Source organism: Saimiri boliviensis, chromosome 2 (assembly GCF_048565385.1).
Source record: "Saimiri boliviensis isolate mSaiBol1 chromosome 2, mSaiBol1.pri, whole genome shotgun sequence".
Taxonomy (NCBI): Eukaryota; Metazoa; Chordata; class Mammalia; order Primates; family Cebidae; genus Saimiri; species Saimiri boliviensis.
In genome coordinates this window covers 3,787,464-3,812,921 of record NC_133450.1, presented here as the reverse complement: position 1 = coordinate 3,812,921, position 25,458 = coordinate 3,787,464, and the positions used below count along the sequence as shown (strand labels likewise).

Below are 25,458 nucleotides of genomic sequence, written 5' to 3'. Positions count from 1 at the left end.
CCAAAGCTCAGCTCCGCCTGGGCCGGGAGGAGACTAGGGCCTCCTGCAGGCCAGAAGCTAGACAGATGTTTTCTTCATTGCCTCTGCCCAGAGGGCCCTGACCTCGGACTTGAGTCCAGCCTGTCTGTTCTGGCCGCCAGACCATAGGCTGCAGGGAGGACTGCTCTGTCCTGCTGGTGGAAACGCAGTGGAATTCAGCCCAGGGGCCCCCAGCACTGACCTCCCATTCATCAGCGTCACTGTAGAGGGTGACAGGAACGTCCTGGGGACTGTAGAAATGTTTGGCTCTCTCAGTTGTGACCACTGCTACTTCCAGCTGTCACCAAGAAAACAGGGGTGGTGGGGCAGGAGGAAGAAACTGTTATCAGAGTCACAGGCCTGGAGGCCACAGGAGGGTCAGGCGGGCAAGTGCTGTCTTCACAGGCTGGCTTGAGAGGACTTCCCTCCTTAGCAGCAAACCCCATGTCTGCTTAGCTACTTCTGCTGTCACCCAAAGGTCAGGCCCTACCAGGTGTGGCCGTTTCACTTCCCCATCCGAGGGGCTGCTGAGAAATGAGTCCGCAGCTGCCTGTGTATACAAACCTGCAAGCTCCAGCCGCTCGGGCAGAGGGAGGCCCAGCGGCAGAGGCACAAAAGTGACAGGAAAGGAGCTCAAGGCCAGGGCCACAGAGGCCACAGCAGGCAGGCGAAACCACTCAAGGAGTCTCTTAGGTCCTGAGTTATGTGCCTCGCCATAGCCCTGCCCTCTGCAGGCCAAGGACTGCGGGCTAGGCGCAGCACGACCTGTGTGCATGCATGCCCCCAGGAGAAAGCAGACAATGTGCCTTCACAGACCTCAGAAACAAGGCCTCCAGGGCGCAGGCTGCAGACAGGCTCCAGGAAAACCCAACCCACATGCCCTGCACTCATGGGGTGAGAATGACGTTTACCCACACACTACCCATTCACTAAGAAATTACTAATGCAAACCAAGGCTGCCTGCAACCTGCTTAACAGAACACATGGCTGTGAGAGACAGCACGGGAGTGTGGAGGGCACTAGATGGGTTGGCCATCATTTGTAAAACAAGATTTTTTTTTTTTTGAGATGGAGTCTCACTCTGTCACCAGGCTTCAGTGCAGTGGCATCATCTCAGCTCACTGCAACTTCCATCTTCTGGGTTCAAACGATTCTCCCGCCTCAGCCTCCTGAGTAGGTAGGATTACAGGCACCTGCCACCACATCTGGCTAATTTTTGTATTTTTATTAGAGATGAGGTTTTAACATATTAGCCAGGCTGGTCTCAAACTCCTGACCTCAGGTGATCCACCCGCCTCAGCCTCTCAAAGTGCTGGGATTATAGGCGTGAGCCACTGCACCCAGCCTGTAAAACAAGATTTTAGACTAACAAGCTGACCAAGAACAGAGGCCCAGAGGAAGTAGCTGGGGGAGAAAGGGGGTATAGGAAACCACATCTTTGGGGAAGTCAATGAGTCAGGAAAGGACGCTTGTTTCTTCTGGATATTTAACCAGAAGAAAGAAGAGTCAAGGGTGACAAGGACCAACCATTGACCAGCCAGAGCTGTCGTCACGGGGACCCACGTCTGGGCCAGACCCAGCCTGCAGACGTGCTGTTTGGCCCGCACAGGATTATACACATTTTAGGCCGGGTGCAGTGGCTCAGCCTGTAATCCCAGCACTCTGGGAGGCCGAGGTGGGCGAATCACGAGGTCCAGAGATCGAGACCATCCTGGTCAACATGGTGAAACTCCATCTCTACTAAAAATACAAAATTTAGCTGGGCGTGATGGCACGCACCTGTAGTCCCAGCTACTCGGGAGGCTGAGGCAGGAGAATTGCTTGAAACCGGGAAGCAGAGGTTGCAGTGAGCCGAGGTCACGCCACTGCACTCCAGCCTGGTGCCTGGCAACAGAGCAAGACTCTGTCTCAAAAAAAAAAAAAAAGATTATCAACATTTTCGAGCCAACATGTGCAAATTGGAAGATTTCACCTAGAAAATTCAGTTTTCTGGGTTCTTGTGAAACACTGAAGGCTCCAGTGGGCACTACTGGACACACATTCTGACATCAGAGCAACGTAGTCCCTAGGGGTTGCCTCTCACTCTGTAGGGCGTGCCCATGCCAATTCTGCCTCGCCCTCACTCCTCCCTACTGTGTCTCTGAGGCACCCCTCCTTGACTGCTTCCTGCATATTGTACAGAGCAGGGTGGGAGACACATCAGCACAGCAGCTAGGAACAAAGCCAGGACTGAGAAATAGAAGTCTCAGAGAGGAAGACTGAGGAAGAACTTCAGGAAGTCTGGGGTTCCGGGTTCTATCGACTTGTCCATTCTCCATCTCACTCCCCCTTAGGATCTACCATGCCCAGAACCTGCACAAAACCTCAGGGGCCTCTTCAGAGGTTCTCACTCATTTATTTATTTATAGACAGGGTCTTACTCCATTGCCCAGGATAGAGTGCAGTGGCATGATCATGGCTCACTGCAGCCTCAACCTCCCTGGGCTCAGGTGATCCTCCCATCTCAGCCTCTTGAGTAGCTGGAACTACAGGTGCATGTCACCATGCCCAGCTAATTTTTTTTGTATTTTTGGTAGAGACAGGGTTTCACCATGTTGTCCAGGCTGGTCTCAAACTCCTAGGCTCAAGCAGTCCACTTACCTTGGTCTCCCAAAGTGCTAGGATTACAAGCATGAACCACCATGCCTAGCCTAGAGGTCATTTAAAGCAAACCCCCACTGAATGCTGGAGTCCACCTAGGATGGCCCTGAACAAGCCTTGCCCAGTTCCGGAGTAAGATGGCAAATGAGCAGGGCTGCCTTATCCCTCCCCAGAACCCAGCCGTGGAGATGCCCCTGGGCCAGCACAGGTGGAGAGAGCAGGGCAGGGTGGGGCCATGCCGAAGGCCCTGTCTCCTTCGTCGGGAGACATAAGATAGTGATAAGGTAAAGGAGAGGGCATAATAAGTGAGGGTAACCATAAGAAGAATAACCTATACCTTCCAAACCAGCAGAAGGAAATTCAGTCTACACAGCGAGGATACGAAAGGAGAAAAAGCAGCAGAGAGAACATATGAGAAAGCACTTGGCCGGGTACTGTAATGGGGTTACGCTCGTCTCTGTAATCCCAGCACTTTGGAAGGCCGAGGCAGGCACAGTGCTTGAGTTCAGGAGTTCAACACCAGCCTGGACTACATGATGAGACCCCATCTCTACAAAAAATACAAAAATTAGCCAGGCATGGTGGTGTGTGCCTGTAGTCCCAGCTACACTTGGGAGGCTGAAGTGGACAGAGCCCTTGAGCTTGGGAAGGCAGAGGCTACAGTGAGCAGAGATCAAGCTACTGCACTCCAGCCTGGGTGACAGTGTACGACCCTGTCTAAAAACAAAACAAAAAAGAAAAAAAAAAAAAAGGAAAGAAAGAAAGCATTAAATAAGACAGCATAGATAAATCCTAATATAATAATAATTATAGTAAATATATAACAGGCTATCTCCTTGATTAAAATTCAGATTCTCATCTTGGATGTTTAATCCATCAATATGTTGTCTAAAAAGATACATTTAAAGCAAAAGAACACATAAAGGTTAAATAGAAGAAAAAGCTTTTAGTTAAATAAGGTAAACTCTGCTCCCTCTCAGAAGCCCAATAAAAGAAAAGTAATTTTTTAAAAAGATCTAAACTCAATGGCTCATGCCTGTAATCTCAGCATTTTGGGAGGCTGAGGCAGGCAGATGGCTTGAGGCCAGGAGTTCAAGACCAGCCTTGGCTACATGGTGAAACCAGATCTCTAACACAAAAAAAATTAGCTGGCATGGTGGTACACACTTACGGTCATGGCTACTCAGGAGGCCAAGGTGGAAGGATCACTTGAGCCCAGGAAGTCAAGGTGGCAGTGAACCAAGACCACGTCACTGCACTCTAGCCTGGGGAGGGGAGGGAAGGGGCAGGGAGGGGGAGGGGAGGGAAAGGGAGGGAAAAGAAGGGGAGTGTAGGGGAGGAGGGAGAAGAAAGAAAGAAAGGAAAGAAGGGGCCGGGCACGGTGGGCTCACGCCTGTAATCCCAGCACTTTGGGAGGCCGAGGTGGGTGGATCACCTGAGGTCAGGAGTTCAAGACCAGCCCGGCCATCATGGTGAAACCCCAGCAAAAAAAAAATAAAAAAGGAAAGAAGGAAGGCAGGAAGGAAAAGAAAAAAAAAAGGAAGGAAGGGAGGGAGGGAAGGAAGGAAGGGAAGAAAGGGAGAAGGAAAAGGAAGGAAGGAAGGAAGGAAGAAAACGCCCAAGAACAAAGAGAAGGGGAACCACCACCAACAGCAGTTAGGAGGTGCCAGCGCGCTTTTAGAAGACGGAAGTGAAAGGAAGCACTAGCAGAGCAGATCCCGCAAGATCAGATTAGATTAGGTGAGAAAAGAAAATAGCCAAAGCCTACACAGTAGCTGAAACACAAGCCAGCTAGAGCCCAGTAGCCCAGGACTTGGAGGCAGTGAGGGCCTCAAAGGTGAGCATGAGGCAGAGAGCTGAACACAGGAGGACTGGCTTCTGCCCTGCAGAAGGAACAGCTAAGGCCCCGCAGCTCTTCTCCCCACCGCCGGCAGCAGGATATACTACCCTTGAGGAGTTAGCACAGCAGAGTTGGAAGGAGTCCTGGAGCAGAAGTGAGTATCTACAGACCGAGCACAGAGACCCAAGCCTGCTTCCCCTACTCGACCCTAAGAACGCTAGGTCAGCCAGGCAGGAGGCTGGCAAGGTCTTTCTGCAAAAACCAAATAACCATGGGAGCAGGGAGATGTGGTAGGGAAGGAAACCTTCAGATACGGAATTCAGAGGTCCACCAACAAAACATTTCAATCCCAGCTGAGTACCCAGCAGTGAAGTCCCTGGCAGTGAAGACAGAGTTTCCAATCAGCTTTTGGCACCCAAATAAGAACAGCCAAGGAGTGTCAGATATTTGAGAAGAGCCCTCTATCAAGAAATAGATGACACAAACAAACGGAAAACAGAAACCCAGAGACAATGCAGAGAGAAGAAAACTTGAGAGATTATACCCAAGAAACAAGAACATAACACTTTTTAAAAATGAATATTCAAGGCGCAAAAAGGAACTCTTAGAAATTAACATCATAAATAGTGAAATAAAAAATTCGACACAAGTTTAAAAGAAATCTTCCAGAAAGGAAAACAAAAAGATAAAGAGACAGATAGTAGTAGGAAAAAGATGAGAAAATCAGATCAATTCAGTCAGTAGGTTAAAAAAATCTGATGATTAAAGAGTTCCAGAGAGAACAGAAAAATAAAGGAGAAATTTTTTTTTTTAATTTAAATTTCCCAGAAGTTAAGAACCCATAGGTGAGAGCCATTTCCTCTGCCTGCAGGGGTCTGGGAAGCATCCCCACTGTTGGGTTCATGAAGAAACTGTAGCATCCCCCACTGCACGCCTATCAGTGCAGCCTGAGCCACAGCAGTTCTTAGGGTCACATCACCCTGCTGATATACGGAGTCTGCAATCAGCAAAAACTCAAAAACATTCTTCTCATTCATGCTGCTACTAAGCCGCAGGCCCCAGATTGTATGTGAGCCGTTCTTTTTCTGGTCCCAAATGCAGTCCCTCACATTTCCCTGGTAAATTTCCCCTTACCAGAGTTGGTCTGCTGTTTGCTCAGCCTGCAGAGAGAGAGCTCCTGAGAGCACAATCCTCTCAGCCGGCACCACCATCAGTAGCCCGCAGAGACACTAATCCAAATTATGAACAGAACAAAGTCAAGAGCAGAGGCCGCCCACAAAGTCCATAGGCATGGGTGTGGCAGCGGAGCAAGGTGTCAGAAAGAACCAAAAAGAAACTCTTTCCAAACCGGATCTTTCACTGTTTGTAACACACTGACTACATTCCCAGGTGGTCCGGAGAGACATCCTAGGATTCCATCAAAGGCCTCACCCAAATCGAAAAATACTTTGTCTACTTTCCAAGTCATAAATTCAAGTCCATATGCCTTGTTCCTAGTGATTCCAATCTAGCTTTTCTTAGCACTTATAAGCCTTATCTCTAACAATTTGTGAAGCTCACTGCCTTCACCTTTTTGATAAATGGACATTAGCCATCTCCAGCCCCTGGCCCCTCTGACGTTTCCCACACTTCCTGTAGGTCAGCAACCACAGCACCCTCGCACCCCAGGAGAGAACTTTCCCAGGACAGAAGATGAATCATCTAGCTTCAGTTAACCACCACAAGCTCGAAAGAGAAGATGAACACAATGAGATTCCGTTTATGTTTTAAAAAAAACAAAAACCGGGCCGGGCACGGTGGCTCAAGCCTGTAATCCCAGCACTTTGGGAGGCCGAGGCGGGTGGATCATGAGGTCGAGAGATCGAGACCATCCTGGTCAACGTGATGAAACCCCATCTCTACTAAAAATACAAAAAAAAAAAAAAAACTAGCTGGGCGTGGTGGCGCGTGCCTGTAATCCCAGCTACTCAGGAGGCTGAGGCAGGAGAATTGCCTGAACCCGGGAGGTAGAGGTTGCGGTGAGCCGAGGCACTCCAGCATGGGTAACAAGAGTGAAACTCCATCTCAAAAAAAGCAAAAAAACAAGAAAAACAAAAACCAAAAAGCAGACTCTTGCTTTGTCACCTAGGTTGGAGTGCAGTAGTGCAATCTCAGCTTATGGCAACCTCCCCGGTTCAAGGGATTCTCCTGCCTCAGCCTCCCAAGTAGCTGGGATTAGAGGTGTGCGCCACCATGCCCAGCTAATTTTTGTATTTTAGTAGAGATAGGGTTTCACCACGTTGGCCAGGCTGGTCTCAAACTCCTGAGCTAGGGTACTCCACCTGCCTCTGCCTCCCAAAGTGCTGGGATTTCAGGTGTAAGCCACTGCACCCGCCCCCTCCCATTGCTTCTTGTCCTCTGCTAATGTTACCACTGGCCTCCAGCATCACACATTGCTTCATTGTTCCTCCAAATAGACAGAACAGCACTCTCAAGCCTCCTGAGTTTTGCCATAAGCTTCAGCTCACCCTGGTGGGCTCCGGACCACTCTTCCTTCATCTCTGGCTACACTGTCCTCCTTTCCACTTCACATGTTTTCCAACTCCTTCAACAGAAGCCTTCATGTAGCCAGAGACCATGTTTCTGCTGATACTCCCCCTGCCTTCGCTCACGGGGACCACCATTTTTCATTCCCATGAGCTTCCAAACCATCCTGAACAATTTGTTATGTAAAAATGTCCCGGGTTCAGCCAGGCGTGGTGGCTCATGCCTGTAATCCCAGCACTTTGGGAGGCTGAGGCAGGTGGATCACGAGGTCAAGAGTTCAAGACCAGACTGGCAAACACGGTGAAACCCCGTCTCTACTAAAAAATACAAAAATTAGCTGGGCCTGGTGGCTTGTGCCTGTAATCCCAGCTACCTGAACCACAACCTGGGAGGCAGAGGTTTCAGTGAGCGGAGATCACACCACTGCACTCCAGCCTGGGCTACAAAGCGAGACTCCAGCTCAAAAAAAAAAAAAAAAAAAAAAGTCCCAGATTCATCACCTCTATTCTGAAATTTGGAAAGCTGCTTCCTGAAATTCTAGGTCCCCCACTCTCCCCAACTCCCAAACCACCTTCCAATTCACAAAGCAGAGGACCGTGTCTAGTGCCGGCCTTCAGAATCATCCCCATATTAGGTGCCAGGCATGGTGGCTCATGCTGGTCATTCCAGCACTTTGGAGGTAGAGGCAGGCAGATTGCTTGAGTTCAGAAGTTCTGGACCAGCCTGGGCAACAGGGCAAAACCCCTTCTCTCTGGGCGTGGTGGCTCACACCTATAATCCCAGCACTTTGGGAGGCTGAGGCGGACGGATCACCTGAGGTCAGAAGTTCGAGACGAGCCTCACCAATACAGTGAAACCCCGTCTTTAACAACAACAACAACAACAACAAAATCCCAAAACACAAAAACCCTTCTCTACCAAAAAAAAAAAAAAACATCATCAATCAATAAAAATTTAAAAACAAAATAATTGTCCCCAATTGGTAATGCCTTTGACTCAGGGGCTCTCTCCTCCCACTCAGCTCTACCCTTTCTTCCCTCCCTGCGCCTTCCCTCAAAGTCTCAGAGCCTTTAGACCTGCCACTAGCCCCTGAGGAGCTCCAACCAGGGGGTCCTGTTAAGCTGCTCACCCTGCTTGAGATCTTCCCTCCAAGCTCTTTACCTAACCTCTCAAAGGCGCCACACTCTAGCCACCCTCCCAGGTTAAGCACTCACATTTTTAAGGAGTCTCCTGGGGTCAAGGTCTTCACCAAGGGGTAATGTAAAGAGTATGTGATAGGCGGGTCCTTCCTGATGCCCCACCTCTGACCCCACTGAAGCAGCTGACTCTCCTAAGCGCTGGCCGTGACTGACCCCAGTGCGGTCTAGCAAGCCCAGACTAGTTTTTCTGGTTTTAGAGGGATGTTACTTGATCTGATTCATCAGCCCTATGGGCTTTGTTATTTTCATTCATTCCACTAAAAGGTCCTGTGAGCCAAGGGCTGGCTGGGCCCTGAATTAAAAAAAAAAAAAAAAAAAAAAAAAGCATGTATTACCTTCTAAGATACTAAGTAATTCTGACTATTTGCTCATTTACCTTGACCTTTTCTCAGCAAACACCAAGGAGCCCTGGCAGGGCAGAAACTCCCTGAGGGCAGGAGCCTTCCTTGGCTTTCTTACACGTTTGTGGGTCCTGGAAGAAGAAGGACTGTGCATTAAAAAACCATCTCCCATATACTACAGAATTTCTGAAAGGCAGCTCTGAGCTTGGTCCCCTGCTGACACCACTGAGAAAAAAGTTTTTTTTTTTTTTTTTTTTTTGTTTAAGACAGTCTTGCCCTGTCGCCCAGGCTGGAGTGCAGTGGTGTGATCTTGGCTCACTGCAACCTCCGCCTCCTGGGTTCCAGAGATTCTTCTGTCTCAGCCTCCCCAGTACCTGGGACTACAGGTGTGCACCACCACGCCTGGCTAATTTTTGTATTTCAAGCAGAGATGGTGTTTTACCATGTTCGCCAGGCTGGTCTCAAACTCCTGGCCTCAGGCGATCTGCCTGCCTCAGCTCCCAACAAGGTTCTGGGATTATAGGCGTGAGCCACAGTGGTCAACCTACCTGTTTTTACAGCTAATGTTTTTAACCTGTATCTCTTTAGGTATAATGTGACTGAGGCTTGGACAGACCTTATTACATAAGCTGCCTGTATTTTATGTGGTATTTATAGAGATTCCTTCCTGAAGCCAGTTGGCAAATCTGATTTCCTTTTCTTTGCTGAAGAGACATCAAGAATCTTGATCTGGGTCTGGTCAGGAGAAATGGAATCAGAATTTAGAGTGATACCGCCCCTTTCTACTTCAGGCTCCTAGTGTGGCCAGGCTACTTCTGGGGCAGATTATCAAAGGAACCTGTGGAGAGGCACTTGGTAGCAACAGGATGAGACAAATTCCATGGCTTGGGTCTCCACTGCCAAGCCCATGTCTGGCCTCTACCCACTAGAACCAAGAGCCAGTAGTACCACTGCCCCTAAGTCAGGACAACCAAAAATGTCTAGGGACATTGTCCAATGTCCCCTGGGAGGTAAAATCGCCCGTGTTGACAACCACAGCTCCAGAGCATTATCCATGAAGAGCACTGCCATCTCTGCAATGATGGGAACCGCCCTTCCTGGGCTGCAGAGTGTGGCAGCACTGGCCGCATGTGGCCACGGAGCACCTGAGGTGTGGCCGCTGTGACTGAAGAACTGCGTTTTTTATTACATTCTAATTGATTTAAATTTAAATTTGAATGTGGCAAGTGGCTGCCGCATTCAAATTTAATTTATCGGATAGCACAGCTCTGGCATATGCAAGAAAAGTTGAAGAGCCCAGCTGGAGCCAGCAGCTGAGTGGCTGGAGATCAGGTTTTTCTGGTAGGGCGTGATGATGGCTCCACTGGAGACCAAAGGGGATTCTCAAGAAAAAGGGGCAGAAATGCACTTAAACCATGACAAAGCAAGGAACCCAGGGCTTTGGTGGCCCAGGCCTCTGGGCCAGGACGTACAGCAGAGGACCCTGACACTGGGCCCGCCAGTGTTGATGCTGGCATGCTCCAGATCTGTGCCCAGGACCTAGTGGCCAGCCAAGAAGCTAACACTAACCTGAGCATGGGCATGGCCAGTACATCCTAGGAAAAAGGATTCTTGGGGCCCAGTGCGGTTGACACGCAAGGCGGGGGAGTTGTGGAGGAGGTGGCGTCGTGAACAAAACCCCTGAGGGAGTTCTGGTTGGCGCAGTGGGTTCCAGGGCTCATGATGAAGCCTCGACTCAGCAAACATTTATTTACTGAGCCTCTTATACGGCAGGGGCAGGGCTGCTAAGATCCAAGCTCCACCCTCTGCTAGGGCTCAGTCTAACAGATAGGTGGGGTACAGGCAGCCTGACTGCAAGACAGACCAAGACAGGAATCCCCAAATTCCACCATCCTCAAGCACTGGTGAGCTTCAGCGGAGAATGAGCTCCAGGTCTGAGCTCCTCAAGTTCACTTGCTGATAGGACCCAAGAAACCTGGCCTCAAGCCCCAGTTCTGCTAACTCACTCACTCACTGGCAGGCTGTGGGTGAGCCCCTCTTCCTGTCCCTGGTTTTCCCTTATGACCCATGCATGAGCCATTTGGACTACATGGTTTCTAGGGGTCCAGCCAGCTCACTGTGCCACCCTAGCCCTTCTGTGACCCTGACTCTTCCCCGCTGGGCTCGGCAGGAAATAGCCGCTCTCTCATCTGCCCCGGGGAAGCTGATGTTCTAGTTGTGTTAGCTCCTCGTGCCAATCCTCTGTGCGCTTCCCCAACTCCAGGAAATTCTCAAGAAGGAAACCAGAGAGGTGGTCTACGAATGTCCTGCACAGGGACGTGGTTCTGAGCGATCAGGGAAAGATCCTGGGGTGCAGGACCCTCTGACCAGCAGCCAACAGAGCTCTGTCCCTAGAGAAGCAGGCGACAGAGCTGCAGGCCGGAGGAGGAGGAAGCGGCCAGCCAAGCAGGTGGAGGCACAAACAAAGGTCTCGGGGTTTGCACAGCAGGACCACAGAGTGGGCAGGTGGCTCCCACCCGGAAAAAAAAAAGGAAATCCTCAAACCAGGCCTTATGTCTCCTGCTCTTTCCTCAGTGAACACTTAAAAAAAAAAAAAAAAAAAAAGCGGCCAGGCGCGGTGGCTCAAGCCTGTAATCCCAGCACTTTGGGAGGCCGAGGCGGGTGGATCACGAGGTCGAGAGATTGAGACCATCCTGGTCAACATGGTGAAACCCCGTCTCTACTAAAAATACAAAAAAGTAGCTGGGCATGGTGGCGCGTGCCTGTAATCCCAGCTACTCAGGAGGCTGAGGCAGGAGAATTGCCTGAACCCAGGAGGCGGAGGTTGCGGTGAGCCGAGATTGCGCCATTGCACTCCAGCCTGGGTAACAAGAGTGAAACTCCGTCTCAAAAAAAAAGCACAAAGTTACCAAGAATGTTCCACAATATTTCCACCAAAAGCCCCACTGACTTAACAAAAGCACACACATACACACAGGTTAGAAAATGAAAACTGAGGCCGGGCGCGGTGGCTCAAGCCTGTAATCCCAGCACTTTGGGAGGCCGAGGCAGGAGGATCACGAGGTCAAGAGATCGAGACCATCCTGGTAAACATGGTGAAACCCTGTCTCTACTAAAAATACAAAAAATTAGCTGGGCATGGTGGTGCATGCCTGTAATCCCAGCTACTCAGGAGGCTGAGGCAGGAGAATTGCCTGAACCCAGGAGGCGGAGGCTGCAGTGAGCCGAGATCGCGCCATTGCACTCCAGTCTGGGTAACGAGCGAAACTCCGTCTTAAAAAGAAAAAACGAAAATTAAAACTGAACAGAATGACACAAAATGAAAAAGACGTTTCCCTTCCTCCGCTGGTCCCCCTCCACAAAGGTAACCACCTCCAGAGGAAGAAACGCACACAGTAACTCAAGATATGAACCTACTGCGGGAATCAGGCTGCACACCAGGGGTCAGCAAACCTCTAGAAAGGGCCAGATGATGTTTCAGGCTTTGTTGTAACTCTTCCACTCCAGCAGCAGGAACGCAGCCATAGGCAACACGTAAATGAATGGGTACTGTTGTTCTCCAGTAAATGGTTGTGGACCTGAAATCCGAATTTCATATCACTTTTCTTACGAGTCACAAAATACTAATTTTCTTTTGACTTATTTTAACCAATTAAAAATGTAAAAATCAGGTTGGGCATAGTGGCTCACGCTTGTAATCCCAGCACTTTGGGAGGTGGAGGCAGATAGATTACTTGAGCCCAGGAGTCCGAGACCAGCCTGGGCAACACAGCGAAACCCTATCTCTACAAAAAAAAATAAATAAATAAAGGAAAAAAATTAGCAGAGTGTGATGGCATGCCTGCAGTCTCAGCTATTTGGGAGGCTGAGCTGGGAGGACTGCTTGAGCCCAGGAGGTCGAGGCTGCAGTGAGCAGTGATCGCACCACTGAACTCCAGCCTGAGCAACAGAACAAGACCCTGTCTCAAAAATGAAAAACTAAATAAAAATTAAAATGTAAAAAGCATTCTTAGGTGTAGGCTATACAAAAACAGGCACTGGGCCGGATTTGGCCTGGGGGGCCCAGTTCACCAGCTCCTACACCTTGCTTATTCTGCTTCTATCTCCAGGGTTGCTCCCATCAGCACAGAAAGAGCCGCCCCATTTTTCTGAACCACTGCCAAGGAAACCACTGAGAGACTGTCCCACAAGTGATAAGGGCACCACAGCTCTCTACTGCTGGACATTTTGTTTGCTTGGTTTTGCTTTGAAATGATAAACAATGCTATAAGGAACGTCTTTGTACTTTGTAAATACACAACAAACGGTTTAATCCTGTGGGTGAATCAGGGCCTATGAATATGTTTCATTTCTTTCAATATTGTCAAGGGATCCTCCAGAAAGTCAGAATATACTGCACACTGTGTATGAGCAGAGCCTTCTTTTCCTCACCCTCAACAGACCTGGATGTCCTGATGGACACCCTTGAAATGTATCCTTCTCTGAGCCTGAGGCCAGCCTACTCCTTGAGTCGGGGGTTTTCTCTGTCTTTAGAAAAGCCTTTTTGGCTCTGAATTCTGCCGACACTTGCCCCTGACAAAAGCTAGGGGGAAGCCTGTCTTCTCCCAAGTCTGAAGGGTGTGGAGGAAGGCGGTCAGGAAGTGCCACCCCATAACATGCCGTGTGGTATGCCGATTGTTTCCAACCTGAAGGCACTTGGGGGAAAGACAAACGCAGGGAGGAACTTTCTCTGAACTTCCCTTAGCTGCCCACAGGGGGGTTTCCCCTTGTCCTAACCCCCTCCCTGGGAAGGGAAGACTGACTTGTTGACAATCTGCTGAGACATCTTTTATTATCTGAGAAGTTTGTTTTTTTTTTTTTTGAGACGGAGTTTCGCTCTTGTGACCCAGGCTGGAGTGCAATGGCGCGACCTCGGCTCACCGCAACCTCCGCCTCCTGGGTTCAGGCAATTCTCCTGCCTCGGCCTCCTGAGTAGCTGGGATTACAGGCACGCGCCACCATGCCCAGCTCATTTTTTGTATTTTTAGTAGAGACGGGGTTTCACCATGTTGACCAGGATGGTCTCGATCTATTGACCTCGTGATCCGCCCGCCTCGGCCTCCCAAAGTGCTGGGATTACAGGCTTGAGCCACCGCGCCCGGCCCTGAGAAGTTTTTATCTGCCTGACAAGACAACCTTTATTCCCCATACAATTTCTCCCCTCATGCTTTCATAACCTGTGTCGCCATCACCCCCAGAAGCCCGAAGCCACTATTCCCTTCTGTAGCTCAGGCTGCTGTACACTTCAGTCACCTCACTCTTCTGGGAATCTCACCTTTTGTGGAGCACCTGTGGGCACCTATGTCATTAAATATGGTTTCCTCCTATTGATCTTTTTGTTGCTGTTTTGAGATGGATTCTCGCTGTCAACCAGACTGGATGTGCAATGGTGCGATCACAGCTCACGGCACCTCCGCCTCCCAGGTTCAAGCGATTCTCCTGCCTCAGCCTCCCGCGTGGCTGGGACTACAGGCACCTGCCACACCCGAGTAATTTTTGTTTTTTTTTTTTTTTTTTTTTTTTTTTTGAGACGGAGTTTTGCTCTGTTGCCCAGGCTGGAGTGCAATGGCGCGATCTCGGCTCACCGCAACCTCCGCCTCCTGGGTTCAGGCAATTCTCCAGCCTCAGCCTCCTGAGTAGCTGGGATTACAGGCACACGCCACCATGCCCAGCTAATTTTTTGCACCTTTAGTAGAGACGGGGTTTCACCATGTTGACCAGGATGGTCTCGATCTCTCGACCTCGTGATCCACCCGCCTCGGCCTCCCAAAGTGCTGGGATGACAGGCTTGAGCCACCGCGCCCGGCCAATTTCTGTATTTTTAATAGAGTTGGGATTTCACCATGTTGGCTAAGGTGGTCTCAAACTGGCCTCAAGTGATCTGCCCGCCTCAGCCTCCCAAAGTGCTAGGATTATAGGCATGAGCCACTGTGCCTGGCCCTGTTAATCTTGTTTATAAGTCCATCGAACTCACAGCCCAGCCCAGCAACCTGGCAAGGTGGAGGAAAGTGTTTTCACTCCCCTGCATGGAGCAGGCTGCCAACCCCAGGGAAGAAACTGCCTGAGCTGACAACCCAGATTTTACAGCCACTCAATTACATGACAACTACGGAACTGCAAAACCCCCTGGCCTCTGAAGCGCCTGGGCCCCAGGACCTTCTCTCAGGCTGCCTTTGGGTCTTAGTCCTTTTTGCCCGTACATCTAGAATGTTCTAACACCAGTGCCAGAAGAGGCCCTGGAGATGGATTACTTGAGAACCTGCCCCTCCTTCATTGTGTGGATAAAAAACTAAGGCCAGAAAGAACTGACTTACCCGGGGTCCCAGCATCAGGAACGTGCTCAGCTGCCTCTCTTGAGACATGGTTGTCTACCTGCCCCAACACACTCAAGGTCGTCTCTGCTGGTGACTGCTCTCCCCCACTGCAGGTGTGTGAGGCTTGTGGCGAACCTACATCCCTCCACCACCCCTCTCAGTCTCCCTGATTTAGCTACCTTGAGGTTAGCAGCTTTCCCAGCAGGTCTGGACATGCTGGTCCATCCGGAACAGTGATGGGCCAGATGTGTAGAATCCTCTGGCTCCCTGCAGCCCACACCCCAGCTGTTCATGTGCTAGAGAAAATCTGGATGTACCTAAGGAAGTTCGGGAAAGCCTTGAACACATGAACCCACGACTCAGCAGGCGAAGAGCTGAAAGTGACTGCTCCAAGGGACAAAGATGCTCCTGCAGGAGTTCCAGCAGGAGGCAATGTGGAGATGAGGGCCATCAGGGAGTGAAGGAGAGTGCTCAGGGGCAGACGCCACCACTGGGGCCAACACAAGGCAATCCAGGGATGACTTTTGGATCCCAACACCTCCCTAGGGCCCCGATAAGCAAGGCCAGGCTTGGCGAGCCGTCTACCTGCAGATGAAAGGTATGGGGCCCTTCACAAGAGCAGGTGGACTGTGGCTTCCATGGCTCTTCCCAGTGGGGCTGCCCCATGCCATGTGGCTGGCCCAAAGGACAGGAACAAGGAGAAAGGACAGGGTGATGGCCAGGAAACACACACAGCATGCCAGGCTCCGCACTGAGTCACTGGCACGAGACTATTTCATCTGTGTCCCCTCCCACCATGGCCAACATCTCAGGGAGCCTGACAAGAGCCAAGAGCCTGGGGGATGGGCAGCAGGAATCACCCATTTTCAAATGGGAAAGGCAGGCTCCAAGAGGCTGAGTCGGGGAGCCCTGCCTCCCTCCCAGTTCAGTGCCCTCTGCTGCCTCACTTTCAGCGGCATCAACTCCAGCCAGGGAGGGGACGCCAAGTCCTGCTGCAGACATGGCCTGCCCTCCCATGGGGCCCAGGCTAAAAGGCCCTGGGATGGGTGGAGTGCCTCCCTGCTCCAAGCAACCCTTTCCTCACCACCCCCACCAACGCTGGTTGCGTGGGATGAGAGGAAGCGGTGGGGTTGCCATTTCCCTCCGCTCTGAGGCTGCCCATCTGTTTCCTGGGATAGGACTCCCCGCCCCTATCCACCCTCAATCCGGAAACTCACTTGCTCTGGGGCTATGGGAAAAGGGAATCGCCTGGCTCCCTTCCTCCCCAGGGGGTGGTGGCAGAGTCTATCGCTGCTGCAAACCCTTCCAGGCCTCCCACCCTCAAGGTTCTAGCTGGCCAGTTCCTATCAATGGTTCTGGGTACACAGCGGGTGGCTGGGCCTAAGCAGCACTGCCCTAAAAGCACAGCACCCAGTCTCAGAGTGCCACAAGACTCTCCTCCCTCCCCCGCTGGGGCCGGGTTGTCATCCCTGGCTGGCAGCTTCAGGGCTTACCCCAGCCCTGGGGGTGGGGTGACAGGGTGACTTTCTGAGTGGAAGTTGGTAAAGTAAAAAAGTGAAACATTTCCCAGCCCAGCCCCAGCTGGAGGGACCACATGGCCATCTGTGAGTAAGCACCGCCCCCTGCTGGACATGCCAGATACGGCTGCCTAGGCCCCCCCCACCGTGGGTGCTCAGCCAATACCAGAAAGGGAAAAGCCAAGCTGGGGGCCCAGCAACTTCACAAGACCCCACTAACTGGGGCCAGTAACACCAGCAGTGTCTAAGGCAACCTATGGTTCTATGTCAAATGAGTTTAACAGAAGGGGCCAAAACCACAGGGGCTGGGCTGGGGCAGACAGGGAAGGCTTTGCACAGAAAGTGAAAAGGCAGGAGAGGAGCAGAGAGGGTAGCCAGCCGAGGAGGAACCAGCCACGCAAAGACCAAAGGGGATAAGACAGACCAACAAGGGGCCCTGGAGACCCAACCAGGAAGTGAGGCCACTGCCTGTTAGATTTCACGGCTTTCAAAATTCAATTTTTAAATTTAAAAATTAATTTAATATTTTCAAAATACTACTTTCAAAATTAATTTAATTAATTTATACATAATTAAATTAATTAATTTAATTGATTTCAAATTTTAAAGCCTTGGACTTTTGCACCAGAACCCCAATATAGAAAACAGATCTGGGGCCTGGCGCGGTGGCTCAAGCCTGTAATCCCAGCACTTTGGGAGGCCGAGGCGGGTGGATCACAACGTCAAGAGATCGAGACCATCCTGGTCAACATGGTGAAACCCCGTCTCTACTAAAATACAAAAAAATCAGCTGGGCACGGTGGCGCGTGCCTGTAATCCCAGCTACTCAGGAGGCTGAGGCAGGAGAATTGCCTGAACCCAGGAGGCGGAGGTTGCGGTGAGCCGAGATCGCGCCATTGCACTCCAGCCTGGGTAACAAGAGCGAAACTCCGTCTCAAAAAAAAAAAAAAAAAAAAAAAAGAAAAGAAAACAGATCCAAGTTCAGGGTCTGGCCAAGGATGGGGGCTAGAGTCCCCGACCCCAGCACAGTCAGGGGCCCCTGGGGCATCTCTGAATCCCTGAAGGAGCAAAGTTGGAACCTAGAGCCTCAGGCAATGGGGTTTCTTTCTTTCTTTTTTTTTTTTTTTTTTCACAGGAGGACTCCCATTTTCTCTTCTTTTTTTTAAAACTTTTTTTTTTCTTTTCTTTTTTTTTTTCTGAGGAGGGGCAATGGGGTTTCAAAGCATTTGACTGACAGGACAACCACAGGGTCTCACGAGGAGGAGGAACAGAGAGGCAGTATTCAAGACAGGATGAAAGTAGCGGCAGGAAGTCCTGGGCAGGAGCGGGGACTGAGAACTTGCTACACTTCTCCGGCCAGCCCTCCTCCCACACAGGACCTGGCAGACCTTCAGGATCAATGTATGGGAGCCCAAACCCTCCCTCACTGGGTCCTTTCCCAGGCTCCCCTCACGCTCTGTCTGGACTAGCTCATCTAGCCCCTGGTTATACTGGGCACTGGCCTCTGCCTCCTGAACCCTCCACAGAGTGCCACACACACAGGACCTCCACCAGCATGATTAACATGATAAAGAAAAAGAAAATCCACACACTGCAGAGCAACGGGCCACCCTTGGGAGCAGCGTCTCCCATGCCGGAGGCTGCCATGCTTGTCTGGTGAGGATACTCACCCCAGGAATGTCCAAAAGCTTTGACACCAGAAGAGGTAACTTGAGGGCTGCGACACTCCCCGTGACACCCACAAGAACATGGAATTTTCTCTCCACCAAGGGTGCAGCAGCTGGACAGGCGGCCTTTGGTTCCATGTGGGGTCTGGTGGCTTCAAGTTCTGGGAGCCTGCCAGGACTGGGCTCCATACAGCTGTCAGAATTTAGGATCTAAAAGCAGAACAAGGGCCACCCACTTCATTCACACAGTCTATCAGAATGTATTGAGCGCCATATGTTAGGCCCCAGGCCGGATGCCGAGGCAATGGAAGGATCGGCAGTCCCGGCTTCTGAGAGGACACAGTTTGATAAGAAAGTGATGGGCCTTCCCCACACGCGGGCCAGTCACAAGGGAATGTGGCAGTGCCATGGGAAGGGCTGTGCCCGGTGCCGTGGCTGTTCAGAGTGACTGTCTCCGGAAGTCAGAGCCTGCATCCCAGAAAAGAGGATGTTCGGGTCGATTCCCGAGGGACGAGTTTTCCAGAGATGGGAATAAATCAAAAGAAACAATCTTGCAAAGGTGAAGGTCCTGAAGGAGGGTCGCAGGTTGGGGAGCAGGGAGTGGCTTCATAGTGAGACTGGAGTGTGATGTGGGGTGGTGGAGGGGCAGGAGGTGAGGCTGGGAATCAGGGTGAGGCCAGAATGCGGTGGGCAGCAAGGGCCAGGGTAAGGAGTTTCGGTTTTAGAAAGATGGTGCTGGCACCTGGTGACGGTGTCAAAGGGACCCTGCTGGTGGAGGGACGGGAGGGCGAGAGGAGCTGCTGCAGTAGACTGCACTGACTGGCAAAAGGAGGTGGCAGGAAGGGATGGGTTCCACACATGCTCGTCAGGTGGAAGCCTGGGCAGCAAGAGGTTTGGCTGCTCCAGGGAGCCGATTTGCCTCTCTGTCCCTGCCCGTTAATCAAGATGGGTACCACCGTACAAATCAAAGCCCAGGAAGAAACAAGCATGAAGGGGATGCAGCCACCCCAGAAGACCAGCTGGTTTCTTTCTTTCTTTGGTTCTCAGACGTTGCTAGAAGTGGGCGCTCATGATAATATGGCTGATGGACACCGAAACCGACACGCAGCAGGCTGGGCCAGCAGAAAGTGCTTCATCAGCAACCATCACTGGGAACGCTTACACTGAACGCCACGCAAAGGAACTGTGGAAAACACAGTAGCTGCCTCTGCGGGATCTGTAGGTGAGTCTGAGATGACAGGAATCACACCTGAAATTATTTGAGACCAGTCCTTCCCTGGGATGCATGTTTTTGGTGATCAGACTCAATTTACACGTTTTCTGGCCTCTCCCTCCAAGAGCAAACTCCCTGAATTCGTGACCAGGTCTAACTGCCAACCACCAGTCCACTAGCCAGCAGTCCTGGACATCTGCTGAATTAATAATCATACCTTCCTCCCTTGCAAATACTCTGCCGCTGTAGCAGGAAAGCAGACACACACACACACACACACACACAAAATAATAATAAAAAATAATTATACACTCCAAGGCAGTGTGGGGCAGAGGACAGATATCCAGCCTGTGAATCATAAGTCCTGGGCCCCGACCATGGTGTGCTCCCGACCTGGAGTGACGTTGGTCCAGTGTCACTCCCTCTCTGGACCTGTCCCTTCAGCTGAAAAATGCAGAGGTAGGACCAGATGATCTCTGAAGCACCTTCCAGCAAAAATTTTTGAATCAATATATGAAAGACAGCAGTAAGGGGCTCTCTGCACAAGAGAGAAGGTCCTAGAAGATGCACTCAAAAAAGAATCAGCAGGGCAAGAAAAACCCAGGCACTGCCCAGGAAGCAGTGCTGGCGAGTCGCCCAATGGCTACCTCCATGCCTGAGCATCTACAGGGGCCTGCCTCCTCTTCACTCACAGGCCCCTTGGCTCTCCAGCCTCTCTGCCCAGGATTTGCCTTCAACACTTAGGCACAACCCACATGGGCTAAGGATCATGTTTGTCTCCATCATCCCACTTCTCAGCAGGGATTAAGCACAGGCTGGCTCCCTAGAGCAAAATCACCTAAAGTTTGATTTGCCAGTAATCTCAATCTCTGCTCCACTGCAAGGCCCCAACCAGGGCGATGCTTGGCCAGAGTTGGAGAACTGAGTTTACCCCAGGGAGTGGGGAGCCTGTTAGCATCTGACAAGGTACAGAGGGCCTACCAGCCAGCTTCCTCCCAGAACACATCACTGGTAGGTGATGGAGGCACATTCTTTGTTCTCCAGGAAAACCTACCTGCCAGATCTCAAACCCTGACCCGTCCCACCCTAGCCAACAGAAGCCAGGATAGGTAGATTCCTGCAAAACCAGAAGCCACATTTTATCTCTGTGGCCCCTGAACCTCTTCCACATAAAGCTGATCTCATTCCTAGGAAACAGGTTACAGAAAGTAATCAGTTAAACTTGGGGGCAGGAATCTGTATCAGTGATTTCAGCTGCTTCCCCACAGCAGACACTACAGTCCAAAATACAATACTTAGCCTGCTTAGCAAAGCTGTGCTAAGGACCAAACCTACCTATCTTCCTAAAAAAGAGGGTATGTGTGTGTGTGTGTGTGTGTAATATAATTGAGGAATAAAGGGTGGATCATTTAACCAACATTTGAAGGCGAGGTCAAATCAGTTCAATCTGAGAATCCCAGGAAGACTGACAGGTGGCAGGATTCCTTTGTTTGCTTGCAAAGAGGATCAAATTCTAAACCAGTAAGTCTATTACTGTAACCAGACCCTGTTGGAGTCACCTATTTGCAAAGCAAGGGTAGCTGCAGACAGTACCTCACAGGACTCCTGAGTAGCAAAGACTTGGCAAGCAGGCAGGTTATAGGGCTACAGGGTGTGATTAACCGGAGCCTCAAGATCCCAGGGCACCAAACATGCAGGTAAGCCACAGCCAGAAACATGGCAGCTTCTCTGTCCTTTAGACAGGGACAGACAGAGCAAAAAGCCTCGGCTCGTGATGTTTCAGTCTCCTCTGATGAGTTTAATTCAGGGTAGAGTTTTAAGTTTCAGGGATACCTGCAAGTCCCTATATGGGCAAAGGTGGAGCTGGGGCAGAACCAGGGCTAAAGACGGGAGCAAGGCCAGACAGGATACAAGCTCAAGCTCAACACAGGAAGGATGAGAACTGAGCCTAAGACAAAACAGAAGCAAAGAAGGGACGTGGGAGGTGGGTAGGCGGCGATCCAAGATCCACTATGACCCTAAATCCTTAGCCTAACATCAAAGCCCCTTGCTACGGGCCGCCCTGCTTCTGCTCCAGTTTACACCTGTAATCCCAGCAATTCAGGAGGCCAAAGTGGAAAGACTGCTTCAGCCCAGGCACTCAAGACCAGACTGGGCAACATGGCAAGACCCCAGCTCTACAAAAAAATTCAAAGTGCCCAGGTGTGGTGGCACACACCTGTGGTCTCAACTACTTGGGAGGCTGAGACAGGAGGATCACTTGAGCCTAGAAGGCTGCTGTGAGCCACGTTTGTGCCACTGCACTCCAGCCTGGATGACAGAGAGAGACCGTCTCAAAAAATAATAGTATTACAATTAAAAAGTGTGTAACTATTTACATAGCATTTACACTGAATCAGGGTTTATAAGTAAATCTAGAGATGATTTAAAGTACACAGAGGGGAGTGGTGCACGTGCCTGCAGTCCCAGCTACCTGGGAGGCTGAGGTGGGAGGATCATCTGAGCCCAGGGAGTTCGACGTTGCAGTGAGCTATGATTGCACCACTACAATCCAGCCTGGGCGACAGAGTGAGACCCTGACTCAAAAAGAGTATACGGAGGGCTGATGCGGTGGCTCACGCCAGTAATCCCAGCACTTTGGGAGGCCGAGGAAGGAGAATTGCTTGAGCCCAGGAGTTCGAGATCAGCCTGGACAACATGGTGAGACCCTGTCTCTACAAAAAAAAAAAAAATTAGCCGGTAAGCGCTAAGCCTGAGGAGCTGAAACGGCCATCATTTAAACTAGATTAAACGACCCTGGTTCCAGCTACACGGGAGGCAGGAGAATCCGTTGAGCCCAGGAGTTCAAGGCTGCAGTGAGCCATGTTCCTGCCATTGCACTCCAGCCTGGGTCACAGAATGAGAGCCTGTCTCAAAAAAACAAAACAAAACTATATATATATATATATTGCAATCCCCTGCGGATAGTGAGGAATGAATGTACCTAACGCACACACTCACACAGGTGAGCTACTGGAGGCAGTGACTGCGTACGGCTACTTTCCAGCCACTGTGAGAGATGTGGAAACCCCGCTCCAAGACACCCACCATTCAACTTGGGAACCTCTCCTGCTCACCATCTAGCACCTGCTTCCAAATACGTCAAAGACAGCAGGAAGTTCTTTTCTGACAAAATTTGGCCTAATTTTTAAATGCCATTCAGCACTTTTTGGCAGGCCTAGGGATACTTCCAACATCCCACGGCTTTCCTTTTTCTATTTCATCAACTTTTTAAATACACTTTGTACTTTGGGCAGCCCGGGTAAGCGCTAAGCGTGAGGAGCTGACACGGCCATCATTTAAACTAGATTAAACGACCCTGGACAAATAACCGCAAGGCAGCAGAAAGCCGGGCCGGGCGGGAACAGGTGCAAACCCTCCACTCCCGGGCTCGGGGGTCCCTCCTGCTCCCGGCGGCCCCACCCGTACTGCTGGGAAAGTGAGGTCGCACAGATGCACAGCCGCCAAGCAGAGCTTTACGGGCACAGAGGGGAAAGGGAGGACACACACACACAGACAGCAGAGGACCCAGTGTCGCAAGCAGAGCTCTCAGAGCCTCCCCCCGCGGGCCGCAGCGGGCACCCAGCTTCCCAACCCCCTTCATCTGCTCACCCGCGCCAGGCACGTCTCGAGGTCGCCCCCAAATATCGCGGTATCTCGGCGGTCCCTCCCGTGGACTCCAACTGGCCTGTCTCACGAGAGCACCGGGCGGGCTGCGTGTCGCGCAGCCTTCTGGGAGTTGTAGTCCACTTCCCTGCCTTCCGGGAGTTGTAGTCCACTGGGGAACTCCTGGAGCAAATCCTGGCTCTCTCTTCTTTGTATTGCTGGGACTCCACAGGGACTGGCCTAACTGTCCGACCTCCTCACTCCTCTCCGCCCCACATACGCTGCTCGTTGTTTGGGGCCTTTTTTTTTTTTTTTTTCCTGTCGTCTCAGGTTTATTGATAATATTACAGCATCTCGAAAAGATTCAGACAGCTCCACGTGGTGTTTTGAAATTCGTCCCCACTGTTGGCTGAGTGACCTGCAGATTGGACAGACTGCCAAAGTCCAAAAACGTCCGCATTTCCTTAATGTCAGGATCTATTAATACTTCAATGATCGGCCGGGCGTGGTGGCTCACGCCTGTAATCCAAGCACTTTGGAGGCCAAGGCAGGCAGATCACCTGAGGTCGGGAGTTCAAGATCAGCCTGACTAACATGGTGAAACCCTGTCTTAAAAAAAAAAAAAAAAAAAAACTTCAAAGATCTCCTGATCCAGGGCTGAGACCTCAAGAACATAATTCTCTCTCCTTTCTTTCTTCTCCTGCAACTTGGAGATACCTCTCACCGGGCCCTTCAAATCAGCTTCATCGTATACATATTGTAGCCTGCTATCTTGTTGTGGGGAGGTTTTTTTGTTTTTTGTTTTTTGTTTTCTTTTTGAGACAGGATCTGGCTCTGTCACCCAGACTAGAATGCAGTGGCCTGATCTCCACTCACTGCAACCGCCACCTTTTGGGCTCGAGCCATCCTCCTACTTCAGCCTACCGAGTAGCTGGGACTACAGGTGTGTGCCATCATGCCAGGCTAGTGGTTTTTTGTTTGTTTGTTTGTTTGAGATGAAGTCTCACTCTGTTGCCCAAGCTGGAGTGCAGTGGCTTGATCTCGGCTCACTGCAACCTTCACCTCCTGGGTTCAAGCGATTCTCCTACCTCAGTCTCCTGAGTAGCTGGGATTACAGGTGCATGTCACCATGCCCGGCTAATTTTTGTGTTTTTAGTAGAGCTGGGGTTTCACCACGTTGGTCAGGCTGGTCTCAAACTGCTGACTTCATGATCTGCCCACCTTGGCCTCCCAAAGTGCTGGGATTACAGGCGTGAGCCACTGTATTGTTTGTAATTTTTGTGGAGACAGGGTCTCACTATATAGCCCAGGCCAGTCTCAAACTCCTGGGCTCAAGCAATCCATCCACCTTAGCCCCGCAAAGTGCTGAGATGACAGGTGTGAGCCTCTGCGACTGGCCCTGGGAGCTTTCTGCTGGTAATAATGGTGGCCTCCTCGCACACGTGCTTGTTCATGTGTAAGTTGCTGCCCAGGTGCATGTGGTACTTTTTTATGTATAGAAGTATAGAAAAGGGCCATCTTCATGGTGTTAGTGTGACGAGGGCCCATGTTAACTGGTCCTCAGTAAAAGAGAGCTTGGGGCACTTAATAGTGAATATTTACCAAGCCTCTTCTGTAGGTGCACAGCATACAGAGATAACTCAGATGTGTCCCTGTTCTTGAGACAAACAGGGACACAGAAAATGACAGGGTAAGGTCCTCTATGAGGAAGCAACACCTCCAGGCAGGAAAGCCTTCAATTTTTTTTTTTTTTTTTTCAGACGGAGTCTCGATCTGTGGCCCAGGCTGGAGTGTGCAATGGCGCGATCTCAGCTCATTGCAACCTCTGCCACCCACGTTCAAGTGATTCTCCTGCCTCAGCCTTCTGAGTAACTGGGATTACAGGCGCCTGCCACCGGGCCCAGCTAATTTTTATAGTTTTTTGTAGAGACGGGGTTTCACTGTCTTGGCCAGGCTGGTCTTCAACTTCTGACCTCGTGATCCACCCTCCTCAGCCTCCCAAAGTGCTGGGATTACAGGCGTTTGAGCCACCACACCCGGCCTAGGAAAGCCTTCTCAAAAGAGTGGCTTGAGGTGAATCTTGAAGGACAGGTAGGAGCTTAGACAGAGGATCCCAATAGCAATCCAGGTGGAGGGCATTGTATGGGCGAAGGGAAGATGGCAGAATGAACACTGGGCATGCTTCCCTGTCCCCTTCATTTTCTAGCCTTCACAGGCCCCAGAAACCTGTGTTCATTGAGGTGGCTGAACCAGCTGCGGGTCCCTGCCCTGCACTGAGGTGGGGCCTCTGCTCTACCCCTGCCCTTGGCCACAGTGGACCATCTGGGCCAAACCATCCCTCACCCAGGGATCCAGCCTGTTTATTCCACTTCCTCTTCCCAAGGCAGGGGCCTTGGTGGCAATTTCATCGTCTACTCAAGGCTGCCTCAGAGAAAGAGCCACACAGGGTCGCATGGCTGTAGGTCCCGGGGAATGACAGACCACAGACCCACGCAGCCC

The 25,458-nt window shown here is 51.0% G+C and overlaps 1 protein-coding gene across 2 annotated transcripts in view; it reads right to left on the bottom strand.

Moving 5' to 3' along the window:
- PPCDC (phosphopantothenoylcysteine decarboxylase) overlaps window positions 1-23,053 on the bottom strand; it is a 29,181-nt gene extending 6,128 nt beyond the window's left edge. For both annotated transcript variants that reach the window (XM_003944769.4, XM_010332759.2), the window contains exons 1-3: window positions 22,966-23,053; window positions 18,105-18,311; window positions 221-316 (exon numbers count right to left, since the gene is read on the bottom strand). In XM_003944769.4, coding sequence (XP_003944818.1) covers window positions 221-316; window positions 18,105-18,290 — 282 coding nt within the window. In that variant the 5' untranslated portion in view covers window positions 18,291-18,311; window positions 22,966-23,053. The remainder of the gene's footprint in view (window positions 1-220; window positions 317-18,104; window positions 18,312-22,965) is intronic.
- Between the last annotated feature and the right edge of the window lie 2,405 nt (window positions 23,054-25,458).